The sequence below is a fragment of the Nicotiana tabacum genome, chromosome 19 (assembly GCF_000715075.1).
Source record: "Nicotiana tabacum cultivar K326 chromosome 19, ASM71507v2, whole genome shotgun sequence".
NCBI lineage: Eukaryota > Viridiplantae > Streptophyta > Magnoliopsida > Solanales > Solanaceae > Nicotiana > Nicotiana tabacum.
The window spans coordinates 85,880,524-85,898,944 of NC_134098.1; the positions used below are offsets into that span (position 1 = coordinate 85,880,524).

At 39.4% G+C, this 18,421-nt stretch overlaps 1 protein-coding gene across 3 annotated transcripts; it reads right to left on the reverse strand.

The window, feature by feature from the left end:
- Positions 1 to 871: 871 nt before the first annotated feature.
- Positions 872 to 7,076, reverse strand: LOC107812038 (F-box/LRR-repeat protein 10). Of its 3 annotated transcripts, none has more exons than XM_016637061.2 (5): positions 6,844 to 7,076; positions 5,808 to 6,187; positions 5,525 to 5,730; positions 5,278 to 5,371; positions 872 to 2,591 (listed from the first exon to the last, which is right to left on the reverse strand). In XM_016637061.2, the coding sequence occupies exons 2-5, from the start codon at positions 5,991 to 5,993 to the stop codon at positions 1,155 to 1,157; spliced, it is 1,923 nt and encodes a 640-aa protein (XP_016492547.1). In that variant the 5' UTR covers positions 5,994 to 6,187; positions 6,844 to 7,076; the 3' UTR covers positions 872 to 1,154. The 3 variants fall into 3 exon arrangements, with proteins under 3 accessions (XP_016492547.1, XP_016492549.1, XP_016492548.1); XM_016637063.2 differs by having other exon boundaries at positions 5,808 to 6,190; positions 6,844 to 7,067; XM_016637062.2 differs by having other exon boundaries at positions 6,817 to 7,067.
- Between the last annotated feature and the right edge of the window lie 11,345 nt (positions 7,077 to 18,421).

Consider the following 18,421-nt stretch of genomic DNA (forward strand, 5'->3'; position numbering starts at 1 on the left):
TTAACAAACCTTGGTAGGGTTAAAAGTTGCAGGCCTGCACGACTTAAGCAGGATAACTCTAAGGGCTCGTTTGGTACGAGAGATAAGGGATAATTAATCTCGAAATTAAATTTGAGATGAGTTTATCTCATGTTTGATTGGAATAAAATCGTGGTATAACTAGTCCCGAAATTATATTTTTTTTTATCCCTATGGAGGATGGGATAACTAATCCCAGAATAACTAATCCAGAGATAATTAATTATGAGATAACTTGTTTCCCAACCAAACGATCCCTAAATCTATAGTATGTCTGTTATTTATTAGGCAGAGCCAGAATTTGAAGTTATTGGGTTCGGAATTCTTACATTTTTATGTTACTGGATATCTAAAGTAAGAATTTGTACTTATTAAATGAATTTCTTAAAACAAATTCGTTATCGAATCTCTAGCTCCGCCCGTCTATAGACCTTCAATATCAACCACAGGCTATAGATCCTTGTTGTCAAGGAAAGTGACAGCTAATTATCACGTTTTGATATTGGCCTTATCCATAGGAAACATGCATGATGACAAGGTTCCAATTGTTCTCTTCAGGGCCATAACCTCGTGAAGAAGAGGATATCCTGCAATTCCAACACCTGCACATCTAAAGGACAATCCTTTTGGTGTTACGGCTAAAAGCCACTTTTTCTGGACAGGATTCAAAGCAAGCAACAAATACTAACCTCCAGTGTTACATGGATAAACAGAAACAGATATGACAAAAATACGCAAAGAGATGAGCTAGATTTGCCCGCTTTCGTTCTTGTAGACCGTTTTTCTTCTTAATTGCAGTAGTGCACTAGGTGATGCTCATCAAATGTATGCAAAGATTCACTGCTTATTATAACATCAAAGCTTTAATTTAAACAACTGAAATCACCATTTAAACTGATAAATACCAACATAAGCATTATCTCGACAAACTGATTGTTATAAGGGTAGGCCAAGCCAGGTACATAACGTCATATTGCGACAATCTATACAACATTCGAAATCAAGAATTGTCAAATATTTAGAAGTTACAACAGTAGAGCTAAGTACGAATCTGGAATTGTAACAATATATACAAAAATAGAACTGTTGATTTATCATAGATTTGTATAAAATAATTGGCATCTTACAGCATGAGGTTATGCGATGTTTTCCGCTTCTTGAATGTCCTCATCATCACCCTCATTTTCTCCATCAAGCCATTGTTCCAACTCATCAACTTCATCATAATCATGCATATAAAGATTGTCTGAATTATCCCATTGATCAGTCGTCCCCAGCTCCTCCCCATGAAAAGCTACATGCAGAAATGGTCTATTCCGGGATAAAGCATCCAGCACATCCCTGCTGACATAACTCGATACTCCCAACCATCTCAATCTGGGAAAATAAGGCTTCTTTAACCATTGGAATGAAAGCTGAGTTATACCCCCACAATTATAGAGATCCAACAGCAGTAAACTACTTCCATACCACCCTTCTTCATCAACCTTCATTGATGCTAAAACCATAATTGAAGTATCACTTATCAAAGGACATTGACGCATTCTAAGCTCAAATAGTGGAATACGTCTTTTAGCGAGCAAAAGTACACCAGCATCAGATAGGTTCGGAATGTTTGACAAGTCCAATTCTCTCAATTCACAATTAGAAGATTCATCAAAGAGAAAGGTAATGCAATTGTCTGTTAGTCTCTTGCACCCTCGTACAGACAATGATACAAGCGAACTCATTGCCCCTTTTGATAAATGGGACAATCCCGAATCACTTATATCAGAACCATCAATCAGTAAAGCCTTCAACTTAGAAAGATTGCTAATGGTTCGGAGGGCTTCATCCCCAATATTCCTACAGTCCCTCAAGTCAAGCACACTAAGATTTTCATTGGAAACCAATCGTGCAACACCATGGTTCGTCAAAAGATTACACCATCTTAAACTAACATGTGTCAAAGTAAGCGAAGTTGCAGCAATGTCGTGAAATACAAGATCAGTCAAGTGGGGCCCGTGATAGATCCTCAGCTTATATATTTTAGCACATGAATGCAAAATTGTTCTAAAACCAGTGTCTGTAACCTGACAAAAACCACCAAGATAAATACTTTCCATGTCTGAGCATCTATCAGCCATAAGAAGAATACCGAGATCATTAACTCGCTTGAAGTAAGCTGGAAAAATCTCTTGACTCCTCACCAATGACAGATGTTTCAATCTCCCATGCAGATTAATTTGTTGAATACCTGCATTGGTAAGATCAAACGCCAATCTTGGTTCCATAATTGGTGAGTCTCGAAGGTCCAAATGTGTCAAACAGTTGAGATTTGTAGTTATTGTGCTGACCATGGTGTCAGTAATATAATCCACTGAAAGACATAACTTCTGTATTCCTGGTAATATGGATGGCCGAATATGCTCAATTGACTGATAAGGTACCACAGGCGGGCTAAGCAATTCTGTCACCATTACTGAAGAAATATAACCCACTTCAAGGGATAACAGAGTTGCTGGGGCGATAGCCCACACACGAGCAAAATTATGCCGCAAAAACATTGAGACATCAAACATCAGGATCAGAGTCTACAAAGCAAAACAACATGCTCAGCGCAACCTGTATCAGTAAAAGCATAAAAGGAACTGCAATAAAGACTCAGATCTCCCAAATCTTCCATCCTAGCTGCAAGGAAGGTGGGTGGTAAACAAAGATCAATTGATGAAAATAAAGGTCTGTTCAGGGAACTTTTGCCATTTGCTTTCTCTGTGAGTATTTTAGGCTTTCAGTTTTTCATTTATTGTTTTGAATTGGTAAATTTGCAGAGAACTATTTATAAACAGAAAGAATATCTTCACCACTCCTACTCAGAATGGACCTTATTGTTGCTCGGCAGTTTAGGAGAAATTAGAGGTTAAACGTATTCATGATGGAATCTCCTTTCTCTAAAAATGAAAGCCCGACTTTTCAAAATCAGTGGAGATCAAGCGCATTTAAGTGCATTTAACATGTGGTGCCTTAGAAGACCAAAGACGAGACCACAACACTACACTCAGTCCTTCAACTCAAAAGCCTTTCTCCAACTCCTACTTAAAAATCACTTCACTATAATCAAAACACAACCTGTGAACTGTACACATACACCATACCTAAAAGCAGGAGTAAAGAATACAACAACTACTATATGCCTCAATTCAAAGCAAGTTGGTGATTGGATATATGAATGAAGAAAACAATATCCAGCCAAGCTAAAGCACGGTAACAGCCTTTCTATTTCTTTAAAATAAAGGCACAACAGTAACCCTCTAAGTCACTTGATCCGGTAACTGGCAATCCCTCGTGACAGTTAAAAACAAGAGTTTTCACCATACTCTAGTCAGTTAAATTAGTAAGGTTCACTATGATCAAGGAGAATTGTCACTACCTGGTAAAAGAAGTATGTTGGTAATGATTGTCAATGCTTTTTTATTATTCTGGTTTCATCATTTTATAGGCTATATATGCCTGGACAATTTTATTAACTTGACCCACATCGTGTTAGCAGTAATCCTAAATGTAGTTACGTACGTGAGATGCTTAATTCCCTAAATACAGAGGAATAGTGAGCAATGAGAGAAGCGTAGAACAAAAGAATAACTCCTTACCAATAACACAATGACCTAGTTGACCTTTCCAATTTATATGTTGTGGAGTTATAAGGTAATTTTTCAACGCAATAAATGAGGCAGACTTCACAAGAAAGTCGGACCATATCTACCACTCTTCAATAAAAATGGTTGTGGGAAATCAAGGTACATCTAAATTATTACTCTCTGTTCCACTGCAATGACTCTCTTTTATTTTTGGTCCACTCAAAAAGATTGACAAGTTTGACCTTCAAAACTCTTTAATTTTGACATTTCTATTTTATGGTGCTTTATGTGCAAATGTTTAGGCGAAGATGTGAACCACCTTCTCCTACATTGTCAGGTGGGAACTCATTATGTGGCGTGAGATTTTGAGATTGTTCAAGCTATAATGGACGATGCTCGGCACATGAAGGAGGCACTCCCAATTGGACATTTAGAAGAAGGAAGAGAAATCGGAGAACCTGGGATGCTGCCCCACGAGCACTCATGTGGGTCCTGTTAAAGGAGAGAAATAAGAGAGCTTTCAAAGGGATAAATAATGACTATGTATGTTTGCGGAAGAGCATCTCATTCCTAGTTTTTTTTTATATAGAAGATTGGGTTTCGTTTGTAGAGAATCATTTTATTGTAGATTCTCAACTTTGATATCCTACTTGTATACAGGAAATTTTCTCATTAATAAAATTATTAACCTTACTAAAAGAATCTTAATGATGCGCTCTTATAAAAGACCACAAGATTCTAAAAATACTTTTGGTATGTCATATATATTTAGCTTATGTATCAAAGTCTTTTTCTTAAACTTCGTGTTAATTCAAACACTATAATATAAAATTAATCAGAGGAAGTAGTACAGATATATTCATCACCAGAAAAAAGTATGGATGACTGGCAGTCTCACTTGATCATTTATTGTTATTTGTTTAATTCAATGTGTTACTTTCTCTAAATTACAATATTACATATTGTCATTTGAACAAATTTAACAATACGCCTATAACTTCATTATACAAATAACTGGACCCATCTATTTAATTTATTCAGAAAACTTTTATGATTTATTCCCACTCTCTCTCAAGAAAAAGTTAGGTCTGAAGTACGAAATGCTTCAGTCTTTCTTTAAAACCTGAAGAAAGAACGAAAAAGCAAAAGAAATCTCAAAATTCGAATGGTGAAACACTGGAATGATTCCTAACCCCCTCCCTTTTTTATCTAGCCAATTCTTATCATGAAATTGGATAAGGTATCTGCACCATTGGTTACGCTTAGCACAAACCACTGTGAAGTGAAAGAACTAAAACAGACTTGTAGCGACTCATCCAGGATCCACCCTAGCAAAAAGGCTATGATAGAAACCACGAAAAGGAAAGAACTCTGACGGGATATGTTCTATGAAAAAGCTAAATATTGATATTGCCTACAGCTGCACCACTTTTAGTGCTATACTCTTTTTTGCTTGAGTTAAACTTTTTCCGCTTGTCAGATAGGCTGTTCACACAATATCTTAGCTAATGTTCTTCGATTTACAAAGATGCTGATTAACCTATTTATTATCCTAATAAATTAAATATTTTTTATGCCACAAGCCCATTTGTTATCCTAATAAATTAAATCTTTGTTATGCCACACTTTCAAGAAGCCTTACTTCCAGCTGAGTGCATCCGCCAAATAAGACCTCTAGATCAGATACATCAATTGATCTGCCTCTCTTCTCCGCCAAAGAACTCAGATAAAGAAACCTGAAGATAAAAATAAAATGTACTAACAAACAAGCTAATAATCAACTGAATAAAACATCCAAATGAATTTTCTTTATTCTTGTGATTATACAAGCTCAAACTTTGGTTTCTACAGAGAAAAAGTTAAGAAAAGCTTTGGGACGAAGAGATAACCTGAGGTCTTTACAGTGCTGCCCAACCTGAGACAGAAGCCTTCCGCTGAAATGGGCGCACTTATGGAGGCAAAGCTCTTGTAAAGTCGGCTGAAGAAGATAATCAAGGGATGAATCATCAAGTCGCGTGCAATCCACCTTCAAGCTATGAAGGTAAGGATTGGGAGGTAGCAACGGCCTTAACAATTCAGCAGACGGAGCAATATCCTGATAAAAAGAAACTAATTTAGACAACAAGATCATGATAAGTCATGTACAAAAATATTACTCCAGAATAGACTTACAAGGAGATGGAAACTGGGAATGAAGCGAAGCATGTGCGAGGCACATGAATGAAAGGCCTTGCAAGTGCATGCCAGGGAACGGATAGAACCTATGTCCAGTTTTGTCATCACAGTGGCAAGTAGTGCTGAGGGAAGATGGTCCAGGCTCATCTGCCGCTGTGTGCCAGGGTCTGACGACCTTGCCATTTTTTTCTTCTTGGTTAGACCAGACTCCAAGCTAGCAACAAATTGAGTTGACGGGAGGATGAGATCTAAATTGTGGATAAGGCTTGAAACTGGAAAAATTGCCTGTTGCCCCAATCACCTTGTTGTTGTTGGCAATCGAAAGGGGACCTCAGATGCTCTTCTCGGCACAGGCAACATCTTTTTGTGTTTCTCTTCTGCTTTTTCAGTTGAAAGACAAAGCTATTAGGAAAATGCATAAAATGGAGGTTACATACTGTAACCTCCATTTAAGAGAAGCTTCTACCAAATTTCAAAGGAGCTAGAAACAGTCCAATTCTCCTCCAAATTTTGCAAATTTACATTTTCTTTTAGTTAAAGTATCAAACTTGAAAACAAGAAGACAATGTATTTGATTTTTAGAAATAGCTACTAACATTGAATCTAAACGTACAGAAGAGGAAAAGGGTAATGGGGAAATTTGAATCAAGCTAGTTCTTTTTCCTTAGAAAATTGTTATCAAATAGGAGCCCTAGTTATTAATGAAATTTCCCCAAAAGCAAAGTCAAATTAATTTCTTGCTTTTCTATTTATGTCAATCCCTTTTTCACAATAGTTTAGTACTAATTTGTATAAGCAGATTAGCTAATAAAATCTTATAACATAGCAAGGTCACAATGCTAAATTTTCAACAAAAATCAACTGAACCCTAATCTCTAAATACAAATTCTGCTCACAAGTTAAGAATCTCAAGTTATTTCACTTGGAAATACACATAGGAGTTACAGTCTGGTGGGGAAAAAAAGCCCGAAAGACAGGAAAAGAAAACGTACGACAAACTTTTTACCGGATAAAGATGTTGTGATAAGCTCACCGGAGAAGATGGACAGCGAAAATTCCCAGTCGCCGAAGGCCGAATCGTGTTGGGCGGAATTTAGCGGAGTTGGGCCGGTGGAATCGGAGAAGAGGGAGGCGATTCGCGCTATTTGACCTCTCTTGATGCTGCTGAATGGAAATGGAGTGAATTTTATGTTTATTTTTGTCTTTCTTTAGAATTAAACAAAAATTTGCGTTTAAGAGTTTTGTTTTTGTTTTTGATGCAGTGTGGCCGGGGCTCGATTATTCGACTTTATATTGGTCTTATATTAATTTGGATTCCAATGGGGTAATAAATTTTAGAGAAGGAAAAAAAATTAAAATATTTTCATCACTCTAACTTAACATGATGTTAATAAAAGGTGAAAGTACCTAACCAGCTTTTTTAGCACTTTTTAACTTTTGAAAGTGCTTGTGAATCAAAAAAGGCTTAAAAAAGTTAAAATATGCTTTAAAAAAGGGACAACCAACAAGTTGGATAAACCCAACTTTTTCAAATTGACTTAAAAGCCATATTTGCTTTGACCAAGAATATTATATTCTTAACCCTTATAATTTTTCTTAATCTCGAAATTACCCTTCAGTAGAAAACCCTAAAACATACTATCTATTTCTTTTCTCTATTCTTGTTGCAACCTCTACTTTCTTCTTCCTCTTCTTTTGTAAATTTTCCCAGCTTCAACTCCAATTTTGAAAGCCTCTTCGGTCCACGTAAGTTTAATCTTCCTTTTGAATTTTAATTCCTGGTGTGTTTTCAAAGTTTTAGAATTATGAACAATATTAACAAGTCTTGGTATTAATTTGTACTTTCATGTCCCAAGAGATGGCTCGCTAAATGCTCAAGGATTTTAATTTTGTTTATGCACTTGCATTTGGGATCTGCTTCTTTTGCTAAATAGAAAATTACAATATGCTTGAACTAGGGTTTAGAAATGTGCTAAATAGAAAATTGATGACATCATAATCTCCACTCTTTACGAAGAAAGAATAAAAGCGTTTAGGATTACAATAAAGAAATAAGAATATATAAGATAAATTGAATTGTCATACTTGTCAAAAAGTTCATGATTGTAAATAAGTATTGTTCTTGCTGAAGCCGTTTAATGTGAGAGGTCGTTGTAATTCTGGAAGCCAGAGGATAACTTTTTGTACTGGAATAAGCTAGTTCAAAGTAGTACTATTTAACTTACACCTACATAAATATATAGTTGTATTTAAAAGAAACTTGACATGTATCACATTCCAGCTAAGTTTTGTAGTAGTACTATTTAACTTACACCTACATAAATATATAGTTGTATTTAAAAGAAACTTGACATGTATCACATTCCAGCTAAGTTTTGTGTTGCCTTCTTTTGTTCATCAGATTTTGCTTTTGGAATGGATGTGATCCGGTATTTACTTGTTTGTTTAATTCTTATTAAAACCATCAAGGCTATTGGCCTCATTTCTCAAATATAACAGAAACCAAACATAATGCTTCATTAATAAACAAAAAGACAAGTGGCCATCTTTGCTTGAGAACTGCGAATAATTCCTTCACAAACCTTAAAGTAAACACCTAAATGCATTCTTTCTGTCAAACACAAGGCTCTTTTAGGCTCTCTTTATGTAACTTCAGTCTTAGCTTCTTGGTTGTTCTGCTTTCTTCAAATTATTTACATTCAATCATGCCGGACAATGCTAAGTGGTACGATGATATACATATTATATTTCTTGAGTTGTGTGAGCAAGAGGTTAGAAAAGAAAATAGACCAAACACTTACTTAAATAAAAATGGGTGAAAAAGTATTATTGATGAGTTCTGTAAGAAGACGGAAAAATACTATAATTAAAAAAAATGAAAAATTATTGGAATTACATGAAAGGCGAATGGACACTTTTTAAGTAGTTGATGAGAGGGGAGACATGTTTAAGAGGTGGAGAATGTAACGACCCGACCGGTCGTTTTGCTTTTTAGATCCTCGTTCCCCTAAATAAGATACTCCGTATGCGCTTTTACTGTTTTATGACTTGCGGGGATGGTTATTTCGGGATTTGGAAGGGTTCGGGTTGAAATCGAAACACTTGGTTCCTTAAGGTTGGCTAAAAAGGCTAAGTTTGACTTGAGTCAATGTTTTGAGTAAACGACCTCGGAACTGAAATTTGACGGTTCCAATAGATGCGTATGATGATTTTGGACTTGGGCATACGTTCGGATCGGGTTTTGGATGACCCGAGAGCGTTTCGGCGCTTAATATTAGAAGTTGGCACATTAAAGGTTTTAAAGTCCCTTAAGTTTGGTTTGAAGTAGGATTTGGTATTATTGAGGTCTAATTGGGATTCCGAGCGATGAAAGTGTTGATCTACAGAATATTGATCACCCCAACTATGCCTTGTAAAAAGGACTAAGCGGTCGCTGCAAATATAATCCGGTTCATGTCCGGAGTCGAATCCCACAGGAAACTAACCTATTTACTACAACTTTTAACAATGCTAATAATAAGCTCAGACAATTTCCGGATGCAAGATTTTTAATAGAGCATAAGTGGAATTTATTTATCTAATGAAAAAATGACAATAAAATTAACAATAATCAAGAATAAGGTTGAATTCAAAGGTTAAAAGGATCTAGGGCTATTGATTTCCCCAATTGCCGGACTAATTCCTGACACGTTAGCTATAATCTCACTGTAATACTCTATGAGGATTATGAGTTCCGGGCTACCGTAATTATCTCTCAATCAATTACGATAATTTACTAGAAGCATTCTCTCGAACTACTCTAGTTAACAATTTATGCAACTTAGAATTATCCCACCAAAGTTTCGTTATCTCTAACCCTGCTTTTAAATTCAAGTAATTAATCTCTTAACTTACCCGAAAGTAGTGTTGTTCAACAATAATATAACCAAGTGTTCTTTCTCAAGCAACACAAGATAACTAGACACGATTAATCAAGGGTCCTTTCAATTAATCACAAGACAACACATAGTTGAACAATCATAGAATAAGAACGACTCAATTATATTTAAACATAGTCAAAATTTTATCCAACAATTGGTTTCATCAACCCTAGATGATGGGTTTAGCTACTCATACTAATGGATAAAAATTTACTATAACAATTCATAATCAACAATGGAAGTAAGAAGAAGAAGAAGATGATGAAAACTTTTAGAAAATTCTCCGTCTTCTCTCTCTCTCTTTTTCTTGGCTCCAAAATCTCCTAAAAACAGCCCTCATTCTTTTCTGGGCGAATTAGGCTTCATATAGGTTTAGGTTAGTTGCTTAGAAATTACATAATTGCCCCTGAGTTGTTGGCCTCTGTCCGCCCGTCCGCGGCCGCGAATTTCAGCCAATGTTCTGCCTCCAGTGCGTGGTCCAATTCGCGGTCAACTCCGTGGCCGCGAACCTGGAGAGGACCCCCCGCTTGCTTTTCTCGCTCCTTTTCGACCGGGCTAACCTTCGATTGGCCTTCCACACTCCATATTGACTCCAAAACACTCTTTAGCTTCCTCCTAGCTCAGAGTGGCTCCTGCAAAGCATAAAATTCTTAATTAGAGCATTTTGTTATCTTTTAGCATTCAAAAATCAATAAAGTGCGGCTAAATTAGAGTATAAATAGTGTCTAAATTGCATAAATATAGCCTACTATCGACACCCCACAATTAAACCATTGCTCGTCCCCGAGCAATCAAACCACACTCTACAGAGGCCTAACTTCATTGAGCGACTTCCCTAACTCGTCACACCAAGAATATTTCACATAGTTTGAGTATACATTAGTGTAACATCTACACCTCAAGAGTAGACTCCCGCGAGCCACGCAATATTCCTAACTGGCTTACTTACTCTATTCAGAGGTCCAGACTTACCTCTCCTTCGTGAATCAAGTACCTGCTCACTACAAAAGAGACTCATTCCACAATCAATAAAATTCCTGCACACTGAGGAACTTCAAAATAAACAGAATTCACTCACCCTCAGAAATGATATTCTTGTGCCACAGAAAACGCTCCATAGGCTTGCCCGTAGTGTACTACTCTACTACTTGAGCTTGTTCAGTCTAGGATCAAGTAGGACTTTATTTGGCTGTAATGTATGTTGTGGGTCAGGTAGGATATGTTTGGATATAATAGTGACTACACCTTCCCAATCACTTTAATACATATATTTTATAATCAAGCCCACACTTAAGTTAAACCAATATTTCCACCTTCAGCACCACGTAAATTACCCCACACTTCTTTGAGCACAATCACCTTAAAAGCCACCACAGAATATTACTAATCAACATAATACACTATTACCACATGATACATTTTTTTTTCCGAATAAATAAGGTGCACCTTTCTCCTAATTTTTCTAGTTCCACTCAAAAGCCCCACCAACTACCCCACACTTTATCCTTTATAGATTCATAGTAATTCAAGTGCTTACGGGAGATAAAGGGTTCAAAAAGATGGTTAATTCAAACAAGGGATAAGGTTTGTAATGTGGTTGCCAAGGAAACAGGATTACAGGCTCAACTGGGTTAACTACGGTACATAACAAATAGGTGGGTGGAATATTTATATATATGGTTCAACAAAGAATTGCCTATATCACTTCCCAGACTAAACAAGACTATTATTTTGCTTTGCAGATACACAGGGCAAGTTCTAGGCATCAAATATCATGCACAAAACACAACAAGCCTCACACACACATGGCATATGACTCACTCCAGATCGGATCATCAATCCCTTAGATCAGAGTATTTAAGCCAAATTAAGAACATACAGTTTAAGGCATTCTTACAAGAGTCAACAAATAAGCCTCAGCGTCACACTAAGTACCCGCTATATTCAAGGAATTACGAAGTTAAGAGATCCTATTCTAATCCTGCCCATACCCCATAAGTTCCTAACTAAAAAATAAAAACTAACTACACCCGGTTCAAATAAAACCCTTGAAAAAGAACCGTGGTTTAAAGAAAAATCAAGGGGGAATTGATACACTACTATAAAAGAAAATCCATGCTCGCCGCATCATTTTTTATTACTTTTAACATTTTTTTTCTTTCGACTTTAGTCCCTCAAGAAACCCGTCGAATGATATCCATCGTCGAGACAAGTCAAAAATGATTTATGTAAATAAACTACGAAACTATTCTAAATACAACATACAACAAAGTATCCCCCACCCCACACTTAAAAAGATGGCATGTCCCCATGTCATACAAAATAAAGTAATGCGAGGTAAAGCAACTTCCTTGGTCGATCAGTCTTGATCGGAGACAATGCCATGGTCGAGATGACACGCCCTCCCCAGCGCACGCAGCCAGCCCATGATTTTCTTCTCTGATTTCGCATTTTGGGTGGCCAAGGCATCAACTCTAACCCCCAATTCCGTGACGGAAGTGTACAACCCTGCCATATCCTATTCTAAGGCTGTCATCCGTGTACTCTATCTGACCTGGGGTGGTCCTTCAGCTGCTGCAGCTTGTTCCTGTAGGGGTGAGGCAGGTTCAACCTCCTCCTGCCCTTCATCGCCCTCCTCCGGCGCATCAGAATCGTCACTATAAGTTGCCCCAGGTGCCATCGGGTCTTTCCCGATGGTCACTTTGTCTGCCTGGAACTTTGCTTCTTTCTTCACCATGCCATCCGCATTTGGGTTCTCAGGCACCCTTGCTGCCCGGCATAATCTAGTGACCAGAGAGGGGAAAAAGAACCCATACCTCTTATGTGGTGAACGGACAAACATCTCAGATTGAATAACCTTAGCCACATCAAAATCGTGGCCATTCACGAAGCACCAGATCAAGGCAGCTCTCGGACCATTTACCTCTGTGGTGTTGTGGGACGGCAGCAAGCGACTGTTGATGATGTACAACCAACACTTTCCTTCAAAAGTGAGTGAGGCAGAGTGTAGCTTCGATCCCGGCACAACCTACACTACCTCTTTGTCTGATGCATAGATAGTTCTGAAAAACCTGTTCCGTGTGATGGGTTCTCGCTTGTAAGTATCATAGAAATCCTCCTCCCCATTAAATACAGGCAATCAATACACTCTCTTGATGGCTTCTATCGAGGCATCCACTTTCGTGTGTCGCACAGTGCATATTCTATCCTCATATTCGGGGCAGTTGCCATAGAACTCCCGGACAAACATCAAGTTACCCTCCTCCGGCTCTTCAAAAAGCTGTCCAACCTGCTCCTGATCAACTCCCGATACATATTAGGGCACTCATCCTGGAGGGACGCCTTGTCAATACCCCTTTCCGGTACAGGTTTTTTAATGGCCTTCAAACTAAAACGGTCTTGGGCAGCTCTGGAGACAAACCTGGTACGATCAAACTGAGCTGCACTGGCCGGTGCCCATGCCCGGGATGAACCTCCATGACCACTTGACGAGGCTACGGTGGTGCGTCTCTTATTTGAAGGTGTCATGGTACCTACACAACAAACACTACTCTGAGTAATCGGCGAAATATGGGAACCAATGGCGGTTACTCAGACTTCACTCGCACAATTGGTCACAATTTACATTCAAACTCATTGTGGCAATTCAACAAACACTTAAGGTGCATATAACCCCCAAGTTACCCAAAGCCCCAATTAAACTTCCATTCCTCACAAACTCAACAATGTCTTCCCCCAATTCAACTAAATCTATTAGCCTCACATGCCACATATATACTATAATCCTAAACCAAAACAAGAGTACCCATGATTCTACTATCCTACACATACAATAGCAAAGAAAAAGAATGGAAAAAATAAAAAATTGAAAACAAAACAAATTCTAAGAAAGAGGAATAGAATCATGTTACTTATTTGGAGATCTTGGGAGGAACGGAGATTGGGGATTGGTTGAGTGGAGAAGAGGAGGAAGGAGAAGAAGATTTGTTGATGAGAGAAATTTTGAGGGAGAGGAAGAGGGGGCATGTGTTTTTGTTTTAGGGGAAGGGGGAACGGTTTTAGATTTTGTTAAGGGGGAGGGAAAAAGAAGTAGGGGAGTGGGCGGTTAGGGGGGGTGTTAAGTTAAAAAAAATCTACTTAATAGGGAAGAAAAGAAAAGAAAAGAAGATAAAAGAAAAAGAAAAAAAAATAATAATAAATTCTGAACCTGGTACCGCCTCATCCGCGCTCGACTCCACGGTCCAATCCGCGGCCGTTGATGAGAAATAGTGAGGGGAACAAAATTCGCGCCCCAATCCGCGGTCAAGTCTGCGGGCGCGGACTTGCGGCAGTGAAGGCAGTAAAATTCGCGGTCGACTCCGCAGTCCGATCCGCGGGCGCGGACGGAGGGGCAATGGTCTGTGCAAAATTCGCGGTCCAATCCGCAACCGCGGATATCGATCTCCAGCATATTTTTTGTCTTTTTCGCACTTTTACCTATCTCCGGGTTAATTTCGTCCCCCGAATCCTTCCGATGCACATAATTGTATCCCTGCATATTAGTAGCCCGGTCAATGCCGTTCAAAATCAATTACAAAAATAAGAGTAAAGAAAAATAATGGGTTGCCTCCCAAAAAGAGCCTGAGTTAACGTCGCGGCACAATGATTTACAACAAAGCATGGGTTGCCTCCTAGTACGCGCCTAATTTAACGTCGCGGCACGACGCAGGTTTTCATTATTACTCTTCGCTCGCGTATTGGGGCTCTTCCAAAGATATCACCACTCTATCCCCTTTTTCTTAGACCATTCCAAGGTAATGTTTCAACCTTTGCCCATTCACCGTGAACTTATTTGTCCCATCTTCGGATTCAATTTCTATAGCTCCACTTGAGAACACTTGCACCACTCTGAAGGGTCCTGACCATCGGGACTTCAACTTACCCAGAAACAATCTCAATCTTGAGTTGTATAACAACAAGTGATCTTCGGGTTTGAAGTTTCGATCTAGAATGTGCTTGTCATGCATCATTTTCATCCTTTCTTTGTACAATCTTGCATTCTCAAATGCATGGAACCTGAATTCCTCGAGTTCATGTAACTCAGTGACTCTGCTGGTGCCTGCGGTCTCCATATCCAAATTGAACTGCCGCAGTGCCCAAAGGGCTTTATGTTCGAGCTCTACCGGAAGATGGCATGTTTTTCCAAACACCAAATTGTATGGTGACATACCAATTGGAGTTTTGAATGTTGTGTGGTATGCCCATAATGCATCATCCAGCTTCTTTGCCCAATCAGTCTTTGTCGCATTCACTGTCTTGGTCAGGACACTTTTGATTTTCCTGTTGGACACTTCAACTTGCCCGCTCATCTGTGGGTGGTACAGTGTGGCTACCTTATGGCGAACTCCATACTTTTCCAACAGTCGTGTGAGCGCTCTATTGCAAAAATGGGTTCCACCATCACTGATTATAGCTCTCGTGGTGCCAAAACGTGTGAAGATGTTTTTCTTTAGGAAGCTTGTCACCACTTTTGCATCATTGGTTGGGAGAGCCACCGCTTCGACCCATTTGGAGACATAGTCAGCTGCTACCAATATGTATTTGTTACCATACGAGCTGACGAAAGGCCCCGTAAAGTCAATCCCCCACATGTCAAAAACCTCCACCTCTTGAATTGTGGTCATCGACATCTCGTGACGTCGAGATATGTTGCCTGTCCTTTGGCACTCATCGCAACTTTTTACCCAAGCATGGGCATCCTTGAACAGAGTTGGCCAATACAACCCCGATTCCAACACTTTTGTTGCTGTCCGGATTCCTCCAAAGTGTCCACCATATGGTGAAGCATGTCAAGCCTACAAAACAGAAGGTTGATCTTTCTCGGGGATACACCTCCGGATCTTGTTATCTACACATATTCTAAAAAGTAGAGGTTCATCCCAATAATAAGATCGACAATCGCAAAAGAACTTTTTCTTCTAAATCGAAGAGAGTTCATAAGGTACAATATCGCTTGCTAAATAGTTAGCAATATCAGCATACCACGACTCCTCCTTCATTGTCACAGTGAGTAACTGTTCATCCGAGAATGTCTCTGTTATATCTTCAACCTCCATCTTCTTTTCAGCTCCTTCCAACCTTGAGAGGTGGTCTGCCGCTTGGTTGTCCGTCCCTTTTCTATCACGGATTTCCAGATCGAATTCTCGTAGCAAAAGAACCCAGCGGATTAAGCGTGGCTTTGACTCCTTTTTTGCTATCAAGTATCTAATTGCTGCATGGTCAGTATAAACAATAACTTTTGAACTAATTAAGTACAACCTAAATTTGTTGAAGGCAAACACTACAATCAACATTTCCTTTTCCGTTACGGTGTAATTGAGTTGTGCACCGCTGAGCGTCCTGCTTGCATAGTAAATTGGGTGCATCATCTTGTCTTTTCGCTGCCCCAAGACTTCTCTTATAGCATAATCACTGGCGTCGCAAATGAGCTCGAACGGTTGCTCCCAGTTGGGTGCAACAATGATGGGTGCAGTTACCAGTCTATTCTTCAGCTCCTCAAATGCCAACCTGCAATCATTAGAAAACACAAAGGGATGATCCTTTTCAAGAAGTTTACATAAAGGGTTAGCAATCTTGGAAATATCTTTTATGAATCGCCTGTAGAAACTTCTCACTACCTTGACCGAAGTGGGCGGTGGCAATTTCTCAATCATATCAACCTTAGCATAGTCGACCTCAATTCCCTTACTGAACACTCGATGCCCCAAAACTATTCCTTTTTGTACCATAAAATGGCATTTTCCCAATTTAGCACCAAATTTGTCTCCACACATCTTTTGAGCACTCTTCTTAAATTGTGAAGACAATCTTCGAATGAATCTCCCACCACAGAGAAATCATCCATAAACACCTCCATAATGTCTTCAACCATATCGGTGAAAATGGCTAACATGTACCGCTGGAATGTAGCCGGCGCATTGCAAAGTCCAAAAGGCATTCTCCGAAAGGCAAAGATGCCATATAGACAAGTGAAGGATGTTTTCTCTCTGTCTTCAGGGACTATTGGGATCTGATTGTACCCCGAATATCCATCCAAGAAACAGAAGTGAGACCGCCCAGCTAACCTGTCCAACATTTGGTCAATGAAAGGCAATGGGAAATGGTCCTTCCGGGTGGCTGTGTTCAATTTCTGATAGTCCATGCAAATCTGCCACCCCGTGATTGTATGAGTCGAGATCAACTCGTTATTCTCATTTTGTACGACCGTCATTCCTCCCTTTTTCGGCACACACTGAACATTGCTGACCCAGTTGCTGTCAGAGATGGGGAAGATGATACCCGCATCCAGCCACTTGATCACTTCCTTCTTCACCACCTCTTTCATATTCAGGTTCAGCCGTCGTTGATGCTCTCTGGAAGGTTTGTGCCCCTCTTCCAAGAGAATCTTGTGCATACAAAAGGCTGGGTTGATACCCTTTATGTCTGTCATGGTCCAACCAATAGCAGTCTTACATTCTTGTAACACCTGCAAGAGTTGCTCTACCTGCACAGCTAGCAAACCAGATGATATAATAACAGGCAAAGTAGAATTAAGCCCTAAGAAAGTGTACATGAGGTGTGATGGAAGCGGTTTCAGGTCCAACTGTGGTGGCTCCTCTATTGATGGTTTTGCAGGTGGTGTTGCTCTTTCTTCTAAGCGTAGGGGCTCGAACTAAGGTTCCCTTTTCCAGAACCCTTGAACCTCGAGAGCCATGACCCACTCCGCCAACCCTTCACCATCTATCTCTTCCAAATTCATCAAACATGCTTCTAGCGAATCCCTGACATTAAGGGTCTCATCCTCCTCTTGCAGTATCACATCCACGGCCTCCACTAGCAAGCAATTTGTAAATTTGCTGGGTCTCCTCATGGATTGTTGAACGTTGAATATTATTTCTTCATTGTTCAACCTCATTTTCAACTCTCCAATCTTACAATCAATCAATGCTCTCCCAGTGGATAAAAACAGCCTTCTCAGAATAATGGGTATCTCTTCATCCACTTGCCAGTCAAGAATAACAAAGTCTGCAAGGAATACAAATTTCCCCACTTGAACAAGCACATCATCAAGAATTCCTGTCGGTCTTTTGACTGTGCGATCAGCCAGTTGCAACAACATTGAGGTCGGTCTAGCTCTGCCAATGCCCAGTTTTGTATAGATTGCCAAGGGCATCAAGTTTATACTGGCCCCCAAGTCACACAATGCTTTAGCAAAAGCATAACTCCCAATGGTGTATGGAATAGTGAAACTACCTGGATCAGACACTTTTTGAGCCATAGGTCTTGTCACTACCGTGCTGCAGGTCTGCGTCAGAGTTACAGTGGACAGGTCCTGGAAGTCAAATTTTCGCGACATCAGGTCCTTCATCATTTTTGCATACCCTGGCATTTCCCTCAAAGCATCCATCAGTGGAATATTCAATTGAATTTGTCGAAGCATTTCCATGAATTTCCTATATTGATCATCTTTCTTTTGCTTTGCCAATCTCTAAGGGAATGGTGAAGGAGTCAACCTCTGCCCATTGTTTGGTGTCTTTTCTTTGTTGGAAGCTTTTTCTACCACCTGTTCTGAGAGTTGTTCACCTTCCTTCTCCTTACCCCTGTTAGCCTGTACTTGTTCAATTATAACCTCGGTGAGCTCTGCTGACTCATCTGCCTCTAATGTAACTGGAG

Bases quoted from the DNA above. Each gene is read 5' to 3' on its own strand.
- LOC107812038 (XM_016637061.2), bottom strand. From the start codon at position 5,993: ATGGCAAGGTCGTCAGACCCTGGCACACAGCGGCAGATGAGCCTGGAC. The intron at 5,731-5,807 runs GTAAGTCTATTC...TCTTTTTATCAG, and splicing joins TTCCCAGTTTCCATCTCCTT to GATATTGCTCCGTCTGCTGA. The intron at 5,372-5,524 runs GTTATCTCTTCG...TTTTATCTTCAG, and splicing joins CAGCACTGTAAAGACCTCAG to GTTTCTTTATCTGAGTTCTT.